General features: G+C 40.3%; 1 protein-coding gene across 9 annotated transcripts in view; it reads left to right on the top strand.

The window, feature by feature from the left end:
- The window catches only part of ARHGEF28 (Rho guanine nucleotide exchange factor 28), a 200,970-nt gene that overhangs the window by 112,909 nt on the left and 74,190 nt on the right, over window positions 1-13,871 (top strand). For all 9 annotated transcript variants that reach the window (XM_072992640.2, XM_072992643.2, XM_072992641.2 and 6 more), the window contains 2 exons: window positions 9,368-9,498; window positions 13,084-13,319. In XM_072992640.2, the coding sequence (XP_072848741.2) occupies window positions 9,368-9,498; window positions 13,084-13,319 (367 nt within the window). The remainder of the gene's footprint in view (window positions 1-9,367; window positions 9,499-13,083; window positions 13,320-13,871) is intronic.

A 13,871-nucleotide genomic window follows, 5' to 3' on the forward strand; every position in this document is an offset into this window, starting at 1 on the left:
CTATCTATCTATCTATTTATTTATTACATTTATATGCCGCCCATCTAGACATGGTATACTCTGGGCGGCTCCCAACGTATACAATAAAAACAATTTAAAAATTTAAAATATTTAACAATTAATTTAAAGTAAACAGTTCCAAGATGGCATAAATCAAAAGAAAAATAAGAAATAAGAGTCACTTAATTGACTGAAGGGAAGGCCTGCTTGAATAGCCAAGTTTTCAACTGGCTTTTGAAAATGCCCAGGGAGGGTGTTCCACAGCTGAGGGGCCACCGGCGAAAAGACCCGGCTTCTTGTTTTTTCCTTCTGGGCCTCCCTGGGTGTCAGACCCCCTCAGCCGTCCCTGCTGGCTATGTCAAGTGATTTGGGTAGATCTGGATGGGAGAAGACAATCTGCTAGATATTGAGGTCCCAAACCGTTTAGGGCTGCAATCTCAGTGTTAGATGCTGCAATCTCAGTGTTAGAAAAATAATGTCCCAAATCTTATTGCAGATTTATGCCAAGGTACTGATATATACTATAGCAATGAACTGCAGCTTGCTCTACTATTTGAATGCTATTCCTGTGATCTGATGTGCAGTTGGAATGTGAGTGGCAACTAATTAATTAGCAGCAATTCTGCACCACTCATTTTTATTGCTATTGTGATGGTGCTATGTTCATATGTTACTATCTTGGGCTTTTTTGTTTATTATTAGGAATGGGATTTTCAGGTTAACATGAATGAAAAAAAAACTGAAAAGAAGCTCTTATTTTCATTTTCATGTTCTTTGTTGCTTTCCAAAAATGAGTATCTTAGATATTTATGCTTCATGTTCATGTAAGAGAGGGACATGAATATTTCAGTTCTTTTATGTTTCACTCTTTTTTGTGGTGGGAATTTCAAAGATGTCCCCATATTCTAGTCATTTGGATTTGGGGGAGCTTTCCTTGTATTCTTTGCCTTTATTTGCATGCTTGCTTTTTTTTTTTATTTATGGAAGAGGGAGCTGTGTGAGAGAAATTTTGCTATTTATTTACCTGTATATTTATTTTGTTTAGCTTTAAATATTTTATTTTAATAATGTAAGCCACCCTGGATCCTTTTTAATGAGAAAGGCATGGTAAAATATTGTAAGTAAGTATTACATGTATAGGGGTACAGGTATCTGCTTTCCATAGTTCATTCAGTTTTAAGAAATGGTTATTTGGTTTATTAACTGTGGGTTTTTCCTCTGTTAGTGTTGTAAATTTCAGTCAGGGAATTGTAACTGGTTTGTTTAGTGGTTGTTGCTGTTGGTTGTACTTTTACTGACTGTTTCTGGTGTAGACTGATTCTCTGTTGCCTTGCCTTTGCTTTTTTGCAGGTGTAGTTTGTATGGTCTGTTGGATGAGTGCCAGATAAAACATGAAAAACCCAAAAGAGGTGGTCTCCTTTGTGTTAAATGAAAGGACCAGTGCGAAAAAACAAACAAACAAACAAACAAAACCCAGAAAATTAAAGAAGGACTTCCTCTAAAATAACCCAAAATGATAACAAAATGAAAGTTTGTGCTCTGCACATTCTCGTTATTATTGTAGTTTAGCAATATACAAATCAGAACTAGTCGTATTGGTGGTGAATTCTGGGAGTTCTGGTCCCAAAAGTACCTTTTCCAAAGTATGAGAAAAATGCAACATTTTTTTTTTAAAAAATCATCATGGCTCTTGGAAGATTGCTTTCTTTTGTGTTTTGCTATTGTGAAGCAACATTGAACAAATGTCTGGGATGATATAACAGCAGAAGTGATATAACAATAGAAGTGAAAAATGCATCTCTGTATCTTTACTTTCTCATAGGCTTAGAATCCTGTTTAAGAACATTCTGGACATAGACTTCCCAAAGTTAATCTTTTCTAAACATGGCACAGACTCCTTTTGAGGGAGTGAAAAGTCCATTGCTGGTATTCTCACTGTAAGAATTTTTTTTTCTGTTACCCTTGACCCCCAGGAATCCAAGGATAAGTTTGTTTTGTTTGTGAAAGCTGTCGGCTCTGATCCTATGGGAATTCATCCAAGCCCTGCTGGATATGTAACAGTGTATCTAATTTTCCTTTTAAATAACAGTTGCAACTTTTACCATTCTCACAAACCCGGGTCAAAGCAGCATAAACAAATCATTTCTATTTCCCTTTGGCCCAAGCTTCCAACTGTCTTAACAATTTCTTCCCTTAGGCTGTTTGTGACAACCCACAGCCCAATCCCACCACAGGAACGAAGAGGTTCTAACATGATTATCACAGTGAATCAAAACAGCGGGCAGAGGCCCATCCACTTACACATTTACATAGGGGCAATTGCCTGCTTTCCCTCTCCGCAGGCTCTCCATCCATCACACAACTGATCATACACTCCTGGTGAAATTGGTTGCAGAAATACTTATGTGACTGATTGCATGAAGAGCAGTTGACCAGAGTAGAAAAGCATATACTTTCTCCTAATAACAATTTAAATCAGTATATTTGCCTCTTTTCCCTTTTCATAGTAATCAGTCATCATAGGCATCCTTCAGTCTCAAGAGACTATGGTAACGTGCTCTGTATGGAGGACTTTGACACTGTATGCGAAGCTGGAGTGTCCTCTCCAGAGCACGAAGCCTGGGTAAAATAATATGGAGGATAGGCTGTTACCCAAGCAGAAAATCCCCCCTCTCCACATCACTGAAATAGTCCAGTGGAAAGGCAAGAGCCAATATAAGTGGTTCCAGCGATATCACAGGAGTTGCCAGAATGACACAAACTGCCTCCGGGACTCCGGCTCCGGATTTTGCCTCGAGGTTTAACTCCTGAAGCCTTTTCCATCGGTGGATATAGCCACAAGGCAGTGGAGGTTTGAAATCGGAGTTTTCCTTCTCCTAGATGGGCTGCCTTCCATGGCTGACGAGCCCCACCTATTCAGGCTGCTCCCTCACCGCGTGGATGATGGTGGCGCTTCCTCCTTCTCCTCACGGCATGGGGGTTTGAGATCAAAGTTTTCCTTCTGCTAGATGGGCTGCCTTCCCAGGCTAATGAGACCCAGTTTTTATATCTATGTAGATAAATAGATACAAATCTATCTACCTATCTGTCTGCCAAACTTGAATAAGACTTAAAAAAAGCCTTTTTGTTTCATGGCACTAAAGACCCAACCCCATAAGATGAAATGTATACAAAGCCTGTGCACACATTAGTTTTTCTTGTTAAGGTCAACAGCAACTTTGGGGAGTTGATTTCAGAGCTGATGTGGAGAGATTAAATTTCCTTGCCTTGGTGGGTTCAGTCTTGATGCACCTCCACCTCCACCACCATCACAACTGCTATTTTAATGGTCTGGGGAATCTGAGGACAAATATTCAGCAGTCTAATTAGTCCCCTGATTTATCCCAGAAAATAAAGCATATTTAGAAATTTTCTTTCTGGGTATTTTTTTGTTTTTTAAATGCATGTTAGCAGTTGAGCAGGATACATGATGGAAAGTAGAAATTCAGCATCTTGTGTGGGGAAACAAACTTTTCCATATGCAGATTATTGATCAAGGAAAAAGTGTAATTGCTTACAACATTCATTTTAACAGAGGTGCAGACTTAAAAGGTTATAGCAAGCATCAAGTAATATCTATTTCCTTTACTGATTCAAATGAAGCAGTTACCTTAATGTTTATTTGGGCAGCTTCCAGCCTGAATGAATGAACTATAGATTGGAAATGTGTTTGGTAGTGTAAAGGACAAACTGGGTTATCAGTAACAGCTGCTTCATATTTTTCATATTTTCCTCATTTTTCTTTCTGAAATTATTTTCACTACAGTCAGTTCAATCTCTGTTTTGAGCTCTCCTCTAGCCAAAATAAGCAGCTGAGACAATGATTGCATTATCAAATCCTTTTTGTCACAGCTTGGCAAAATCCTGTAGGTTTTGTTTAAGACCTGGAACATCCAAGATCAAGGAGGCACAAAAGCTTGGCTGAATTACAAAGCAGATCCTGGAAGCAATCTTGTTTCAACAAAGAGAGATGAGGGATAGTAAGAAGCCAGGATTTTATATGCTGGAGCAAGCCAGACAGATTAAAGATTTGGAAAAAATTGGCAGACCATTAGTTAGATTCCGTAGTTTTTCATTTCACATGACTCATTTAGCTGGAAAATCATGACATGAACGAAAAATGTAAAAAAGATCTTAGGGTTCACTTACAGTGTAAAATACAGTCATCTTATCTGTGCTAATTCATCAGAGAAAGAGAGAATTCCAGTTTAAAAACAAGACTGAAGGAAATGAAGTTAGAAATGGAGCTGGTTGCTCTCTTAAGATCATGATCAGTAGGTCTACTACTGGCTCTTCAGAGGGATAATTTGTATTGCCTTGTTTTGCCTCACTTTTTTTCTTGAAAAAAAAAGAGTAGATGCTGTTTGATGTTGCTATAAGACGAACATCAGTAGCTATGAACACAATTTTTGTGAGAGGGACCACAATTATGTATTGGCTGACTGGATAGCTCTGTGAGTTGGGCATCTGGCTACAGAGCCAGAGGTTTGGGACTTAGGGCCTGTCTGAATAATTATATAGATCGCTATTTCAATCACTTTTGATGCAGTTTGGTTTGAACCAAATCATGGTATCCATACAAGTTTTGGTTTAGAGTGTTCCATCCTGCCCCTTTTTTTCAGCCATTCTTTCTGGCATAGCGCTAGGGCTTCTGGGTGTTTTGGCATGACTCGACATGTTCCTAATTATCCCATTGTGTAGCCTGTATCAGTGGTTAGGTAAAGGTAAAGGTTCCCCTTGACAATTTTTGTCCAGTTGTGTTCGACTCTAGGGGGCGGTGCTCATCCCCATTTCCAAGCCATAGAGCCAGCGTTTTGTCCGAAGACATTCTTCCGTGGTCACATGGCCAGTGCGACTTAGACACGGAACGCTTTTAGTCTGCATCAAAACAATCCTGTGGGTAGTATACAGGCCTTTGACATACTTGATGGGTTGTGGCATTAAAAGGAAGGACAGAGAAACTCCCTTTTCAGTTTTCATCCTTTTAAAAATATTTCTCTAGCTGACACAGCACAATATTTAAAAATATTATCAAATATTTCTGTAACTGATTTTAAAAAAAATCCTTCAACAATTTTCATCTTTTTAAAGGTAGGTGCATTGTGGTTTCACTCTGCCAGTTACCTTACTTCATTTAAAAAGGGAAAGTCACCACAGCCTGCTCAATGATGGCCATGGGAGAAGTTGGGGAAAGAGGCTATGTTTACTCTGAGGGTTCTGCCCCCACGAGGGCAGACCTCTGGCTGAGGAGAAAGGCAGGAAAATGGAGGGTTATTTCCCTTCCATCTTCCTTACCTTTACCTCAACATTTTCTTTGCCCTGCTGCTACTTCTTTACGTGTGAGTAAACCAGGTAAACCTTACACACACATAAACCAGGTAAATCTCACTTGTGAGTAAGCCGGTGATCCAAAGACCTGTGTGGACCCTTTTCACAAGAAAATAAACATCTCCAGTGTGATTGGGAGGATCACTCAAGTGTGAAATGATAGACTGCACTGAAAATAAGAACTTTTCAGACCTGAACCAGACCTCTCCAAGTCTCCACATCTGGACAGGCCCTTGGATTCCCTACTGTGCCTCCCAGGAGAAGAGCCAGCATGTGTAGCCTTGGGGAAGCTTGCACCTCACAAAGAAGGGAATGGGAAACTGTTTCTGAGTACTGTACTCTATAGCTAGAAAACCATGAAAAGGGTAACCATAAGTCAGAATTGACTTGATGGCATGTTTTTGTTGTTGCTGCTGCTGATATTATTAGAAAACTGCGGAAGATATTCTCTTTTAGTATTCAGATGGCTGCTGAAAACTTTAAAAACTCCCAAACATTTCTGTATTTCCTTTCAGGATTTTTGTCTTAGTAATGCCTCCATTTCTGTTCACTGCTTTTAATCTGGTGGGTGCCTTTCAAAACAAACCACGTGCATTTGTTCTGTTGTTTAATGACTGTTTTGGTTTGTACATCTTACTTTTATTATTTGATTTTCTCATTATTGTAAGTCATTCTGTGTATCTGTTTGTTGGATAACAGGATGATGATGATGATGATGATGATGATGATGATGATGATGATGATGATGATGATGATGATGATGATGATTAGAAATCATGGTGGTTATTGTTGGTTATCTTGTAATGTATACTCCTTCCTTACCAAATATGCAAGCAGAGCATACATGGAAGCTATGACACACTCTTATAGCAGGCAGAAAATATAACTCCTGAATTAGAATTTAAAAAGACATTATGTGAAGTGGTTAGTTTCACTCTATGTCTGTCTTTATCTTTCTCCCTCTGTTTCTCTCAGTCTCTCTCTCTTTTAAAAATCACCGCTCAGAGACCATTGGTAATGGCATGGCTAAAAAATCTTGGAAACAAACAAACAAACAAACAAACTGTGAAGGTAAAATTTACAGGCCTGAGCAGTACAAAGTGTCTTAATGAGCAGCCATATTGAACAGGTGTGCTGTAATGCTGAGTCATGATGACTCATAAAGTGCTGGCTCATGTATGATGTAATATCTAATATGATTGGACACAGATAGTTGTGAATAAGTATAGTATGTGGACTCTGTACAGCAGATGTATTCTTCTTCTTCCTGATGAGTGTCATGCTCTTATGCTGCCGGTCTGCACTTCTGTATATAGCCTGTAAATACATGTCTGGTGCTGGAGAAGCTGCTTGTGTGTGCATGATTCATTTAACCATCTGGACCAGAAGTTATTCCGCTGAATTTCCGTGTTCTTGCACTAACACAAGCATTAGGGAGTCTGCTGCAGCTTAGGACTACCATGTATGGGTAGGAGACGCCTACCAGTTGTTTTCCCTGTACCTCACATATATTGAAGGGAGGCTAATAAAGGAGTGGAGCCTCCATTGCTTCAGTTTCCAGAGGGCAGCTGTTAACACCACCCTTTATGGCTTAGTTAATTCTAGTTCCATTAAAATGTCAACAAGCATTAAAGGAGTTTCCAAAGAAGTAGCTGTGTTAGCCTTAGCCTATTTCAGCATATTTGTCAGAGGGTGGAGTGGGGTGAGGAAAGAAAAGGGGAGGGAAGGCAAAATACTGTAGCAACTTAAAGACTAACAATTGTATTTCAGTGTGAGCTTTTGTGGATCAAAATTCACTTCCACAGACACAGGAGTGTAAAAACATGACTTTTATATTCAAACCACCATGATGATGCTTATAGCAAACAAAACAACAATGATTCATTAACACAGGAATGGCACATTGAAGCTGTTAATTACTTCCTTGAGCAGATCCTGGATAGGTAATAGTTGCAGGCCAGGTAGACTTGGCTCTCTTAAGAACGCAATGATATTTTTAGGACAGGGATCAGAGTTTGTCAAGGAGACAACTGTTTCACATTCATAAGGTATTACAAGAAAATGATCCATTAATATATGTATGCACCTTTTTATGTTGTTAGTATTTTCTATCTCCCTCCTGAGCTTCCCTATGTAATTCCACTTTTCTACAATAGCCACAGTTTTTGAAAACCCAAGTTTTCTTGGACTGCAGTTACCAGAAGCCTTCACGACCATCCCTACTGGCTGGGGCTTCTGGAAATTGCAGTCCAAGAATGCCTGGGTTACCCAGGATTGGGAACCACTGGTCTATATGTACAAGCAGTTCCTCACTCTGTAGGTTAGTTTGACCATAGCAATAGCAGAGGTGCCAGGGTATGTGTGAAAGAGAACAGTATCACTTGGAGAAGGGCCATTCCTACCATAAGGCACATGGAGACAGCAACACCAAGCAGCGAATGCTTTGGGAAATTCAGAAGGTGTGTGTGTGCAGCCTGTCCTGCAGTGGAAAGGCTACTCAGCTCTCCTTGGGTATAGTGGAAGAGACTCTTTTGTTTCCTTTGTTGAAGCAAGAGTCAACTCTCAGTCTGTTCAGATTCTGCAGATGAAGCACACAGAAAGTGGATATTGTTGTAGGTCTATAACGTGCCATTTATTTCTTACCTCAGGTGACAAAATGTCTTGAGCTACCCCCAGATTAGGAGGCCAGGCTATATATATGTGATACCGCTGGCCCTTTCATTTCACACAAAGGGTATGTTGGACCTAGAAATGGTGCAGAAAAGGACAAGCAAAATGACTAACTAGCTGGAACAACTGTCCTGTGATGGAAGGGAAGAGCGTTTGGGGTTGTTCAGTTTAAGGGGAAAATGTCTCCTAAGAAAAGACTGGATAGAGCTATATGAAATGCATATAGGATGGAGAAAACAATAAGTATCCCTTCATTTCTCATATTAAAATGTTCTCCTTATATACTACCCCATAATGCCTAAAGCACTCTCTGGGCAATTTACAAATTAATTATGCAGGCTACCCATTACTCCCCCCATCCCCAGTGAACTGGGTACTTAGTTTACCGACCTCAGAAGGATGGAAGGCTGAGTCAACCTTGAGCCAGCTACCTGAGCCCATTGAGATCAAACTCAGGTTATGAGTAGAGTTTTGATTGCACTACTGTAGTTTAACCACCGTGCCACTAGGTGCATAGGTGCTAGAACTCACTTCATCTGTTGAAGCAGAAAAATTGGAAATTTGGTTCAGACAAAAATAAAAGCGCTATTGCTAGATGTACCACATGCATGTATATTACTCTGAAAGGGAATTGGACAGATACAGGGTAGAGAGGGCTACCATTGATTAGTTTTAGGATGGCTACTTCCTGTTTCCAGAATTGGAGGCAGCATGCCTTTGAATGCCACTTGTTGGAGAACAGTAGTGAAAGAATACTGTTGCTGTCAGATCTTCCTTTTAAGCTTGTCCTAGGGAGCAGAGGGCAAAGTGTGTGCTTTGTGTGGGTCCTCATGGCACCCCTGGGGCTATCCAGCACCCTATCCCATTTCTTCTAAGACAATTTTTTTTTTTTTGCTCAAGGGAGTAAAAGGGAGTAAGGTGGCATTTTTTTTTTCAGATTTTGGGTCCCTTATATCCCCAGGGCTTCCTACCACCAAATCTTTGAGTTATTTTATAAAATCTAACTGCTAGACTGTGTGTGCATGTGCGTGACTTTCAGCTTCAAACCTTTTTTTTTTAAAAGGAAGAATAGTTGGGGTGGTTGAGGAGTAGGAGTGGCCCAGGATGGGCACGTGTCTCTTTGGACCCCTAGAGGTTGCCCCGCTGTTATAGGCATCTGGGAGGATACAATGACAAACACGTTGCTGAGTTAGATACGCAACTGGCCTGATCCAGCAAAGTGCATCTTACCTTCTTTGGCCATCCTATCCATTTCAGTGTTGTATGCGCAATCTTTCCTTCATCCCATTTTGTAAAAAATCTGTGCCTCTTTATTAATGTTCTATTCCAGTCCAGACGCATTCTCCATTTGAGGCTTATAAGAAGAGATCAGATCCCTCCACGTTCTTTGCAGCAGCCAATCTTTCAGCTGCATCGAATGGAAGTGATGAGGTGTATGCAAACCGGATGGTAGTGGACCAGGTAAGACTGAAAGACATATGCATATGCTAATCCAATACTGTCTTCCTGTAAAAGGGTGTGATAGTGTCCTGAGTCTGGAGATTTTCACAATATGCTGTAATTGTGTTTACTCCTTTAAAAGGCCCAGTAAATATGGGGCTCCTTCTAGCTGTTCTATATGGAAATGTGAAACTGTTCACTTGCAAGAGAAAATGTATTGACTACAATGCAATTGTAAAGCTATATGGCAAGCTGAAGTGGAGTTTTTCTTAATTGTGCAGCCAGTTTCTTTCAGTCTCTTTTTTTCTTTAAAATACCTAAAAGGTCGTTTATGTCTTCTGGGGGCTGAGGGAAGGGGTTTTGCCACCAGTTTTCCTGGGCTGTTCTGGACCCTAAAAGAGTGTTCTTTCCTAAAACCCATGAGTGATTTTTCACCTCATGATAATGCCCCCTTTCTGGCACTAATTGAATCTGCTACTTAAAGTGCATGCACACTTGTATGTATTTGTCTAAGTTATACAGTATCTTGCTGTTGTCTGAATAAAGGGCTCAAAGTGGCTTATAACAGAGATCCCCAACCCCCGGTCTGAGGCCCTATGCTGGTCCGTGGCCTGAGCCAGATTGTGCCGCAAAAACAGACCTCCCGACCCACCCACCGCATGCATTCCCCCCGCAAAGGCTGTTTGCGCCTGCATACTCATGCACAAACGGCGGCGCGGCATTCGTGCAGGCACGAGCATGCATGCCCACACAAGTGCCATGCTGCCATTCACACATGCGCATGAATGCACCCGCGCAAGCCCCACGCCGCCATTTGCGCATGTGCATGAGCGCGGAGGATGACCCGCCTTCCCCAGCCAGTCTGCGGGGTGAAAAAGATTGGGCACCCCTGGCTTGTAAAATACTTAAAAGACAGATACAGCTAAAAATAGGAAAACAATTATAATTTTATAAATGTATCGAATTTTCCACATACTAAAGCAAAAAGAGAACAGAAACTAATTATTTACCATTGAAATTTACCTTTAAAAAAGTTAAGAAATATTAAAACTCCACCCCACCCCAATAAAATCCCTACTTTAGTAGCCATTCAGTTGCCAAAAGCAGAAAGATGTTTGACTATTAGCAGAAGGGTATCAAGAAAGGACCAACCTAGCCTGCCTTAAGAGAGAATCACACAGCTTGGAAACAGCCACCCAAAAAGCCCTCTCTTGGGGCTTGGCCAAGTGTATACAGTGGGGTCTTGACTTGAGAACTTAATCCATATTGGAAGGCGGTTCTCAAGTCAAAAAGTCTGTAGGTCAAGTCTCCATTGACCTACAGTGCATTGAAAACCGATTAATCCCATAACAGGCCGTTTTTGTTCTATTTTGTTTTTTTTCTGGTCTGTAAGTCAATTCTCAGTCTGCAAGTCAAACCTAAATTTTGCGGCCAGAGAAGTCTGTAACTCAAAAAGTCTGTAAGTCAAGCCGTCTGTAAGTCAAGGGTCCACTGTATGTGAGGATGGCAGGATTGAGGGAAGGTCTTCCTTCAGAGGCTTTAAAATCTGGGTGGATTCATATGGGCAAGACACTGTTCTTCAGAACAATAAGGGATAGTGTCTGAACTTAAAGCTGCTAGCTGCCATTATTGTAGTGCGATTAGTAACATTTTCTTGTTATTTTTTTTACAGTCACACAGTAAGGACATCTTTAGTTATTTGGAAAGCATTTTGCCAAAAATGGCAAGGTTTTTTTAATTGTTTTTTTTCTACTTTTCTACCAGTTTTATCCAGAGTGATTTATTACAGTGTATTCAAGTCATTTAATCTTGTCTTGTACTCTGTAACATATATTTTTTTAAATGGCAAGTTTTATGCCAGTAACAGAAAATAATATAAAATTAACGATCAATATAGGTTTATATTGTAAGGATTGCTGACAATGACTTGACAGTGATGAGAGAATAACAGGGCTAAATTACTTTTTACAAGTAAGAACGCCCTTTGCTGTGTGAACCAGCCCCGCAGCGAGTAGGCTGTGGAGAATCCCTTCTTATGCAGAGGCACGCTGCCTCTCTGTCTCTTATGAACATATTGCATTATCTACTGGTCTGTTTCTCTCTGTTCTCCTCTTTGTAAGCTCACACACTCACATGTGTACGTAGTAGTAACTCTTTGACACTATAATAAGAACATGTAATATGAGTATATATAAAAATACAGTGGTGCCTCGCTTAACGATTGCCTCGTTTAGCGATGAATTCGCATAACGATGTGGTTTTTTAGAAAATAATATGCATCGCATAACGATGTTTCCTATGGGCGATTTTCGCTTAGCGAATTTTGGGACCATAATTCGCATATCGAATGCGATTTTAGGTCCCCTGCTTCACTTAACGATGTTTTTTTTTTCAATTAAAAAAGTGTCTTAGAAGGGTCAAAAACGGTTCTAAATGCTTGGATTCTTTAGAGGACCCCTTAAGTCATGTGCAAACCTGATTTGGCTTTGATCTGACTTTTCGTTAATTTTTTGTGAATTTTTTTTTTTTGGCCCATAGGAACCAATGGACCTGTCAAAATCTGACAGCTCCATGCTTTCCTATGGGGGAGAAAACAATTTACAAAAAATTAACGAAAGTTCAGATCAAGGCCAAATCAGGTTTGCACACAACATAGGGGGTCCTCTAACGAACCCAAGAATTTAGAACAGTTGCTGAGTCTTCATTAATTTTTTGTGAATTTTTTCTTCCCCCATAGGAAATAATGGAGCTGCCAGATTTTGACAGCTGTCAAAAGTTGGGGGGAAAAAATGCACCATAAATTAATGAAAAGTCAGATCAAAGCCAAATTAACTTTTGCATCCGTTTTAGAGGGTGCAGAAGCTAATCCAAGCATTTAAAACCATTTTGACCCTTGTATGACACATTTAAAATTGCAAAAATTGACTTCGCAAAGCCATTAAAATGTATTGAGTCAGCTTCAATACATTCCAATGGAGGATACATTGTTTCGCTTAGCGATGTTTCCTATGGGTTTTTTCGCTTAACGACGGCAATCCATTCCAATTGGAACGGATTAACCGGTTTCCAATGCATTCCTATGGGAAATGGTGTTTCGCATAGCGATGGTTTCACATAGCGATGTTTTTTTGGAACCAATTAACATCGCTATGCGAGGCACCACTGTATTTTAAGACTTCCTGCAAATGGCCAAATGGACATACTGTATTTCAGGTTTTTTTAGGTATGATATGAAACTGAGGTTTTGACAATCTGATCTCATGGTACGAAAGAACCACAGTGACTAGCCAATAATTATAGCCAGAAAGCTATTGCTTGTGCACGCTAGCGTTCCAAGCAATGTTGTTGTAGTGTTGTTTTCAAATGCATCAAGAAACTAACTGATTTTTGCTAGTTTGTTAAATGTGGCCTTTGTTAGAGTGCTGCATTAGATACTCATGGTCATGATACCTCAGTCTCAAGTTGTATTCTTATTTGGCTTCCTCTTGCCAGCTTTGTTTTAGGAGCTTCTCTGCCTCATAATAGTTCTACAAATTGGCTTCAGCCTTCCTCTATCCTGCTGTGTATGTTTTCCAGTGCCACTAACTGGAGTAATTTCACACTTAGATGGAAGATGCTGGTGTCAAGTTCATTGATGTGAGCCAGTCTGCTACTGAAAGTGTCACAGATCAAGTTGCCCCAAGTGATGATCCAGAAGCATTGGCAAATAACGCAGCCAGTGGAAACCTGTCTTCCCTCATTTCTTCTGGTATGGATACAGCTGGTTCTTACAGTTCACTGAAGAAGACACTGGCATTTGCCAATCAACGAAATCAACGCTACTCCATCATGAAAAAAAGAAGGTGTGGAACTGGTTTTCATAGTGCTGTTAGGAAAGTAACCCTTTTTATGCCTGGTTCGAAAAAATAGATTCATCCAAGAGCTTCTCCTAAAGAAAATTATGGATTCATTGGCTTAGACAATATGTTGATCCATATACCAGATTTTAGGGCTTCTTCTCTTCCTCATAACCTTGTGTTCCTCTCACTATGTGCCCAGCTTCTACCAAAAGTACCATCCTCTGACACAATTTTCCCCTCAACTTACACATGTTGCTGATTGCTAGAACCTGATGCTGCATTTGTTGCCCCCTACCTCCATCTCCATGAGGAGAATTGCCAAAGTATTCTCCGATTCTGAAAACAGCTTATTGGGGCCGAATGACATTTTGTCACTCTGAAACTCAGAGCTGTTGAGATTCACTCAACTGAGACTGATGGAAAAGAGGGCATATCGGAAAAGTCATCACCACACACATTCTTCCCCAGGAGAATCATTGTAGTGGGGAAAGGCTGTAACTTCACCTGTGTCCTAGTAACTGCTGGATAGCTCAGTGGTTAAGGTAGTTCAATTCC

Source organism: Pogona vitticeps, chromosome 2 (assembly GCF_051106095.1).
Source record: "Pogona vitticeps strain Pit_001003342236 chromosome 2, PviZW2.1, whole genome shotgun sequence".
Taxonomy (NCBI): domain Eukaryota; kingdom Metazoa; phylum Chordata; class Lepidosauria; order Squamata; family Agamidae; genus Pogona; species Pogona vitticeps.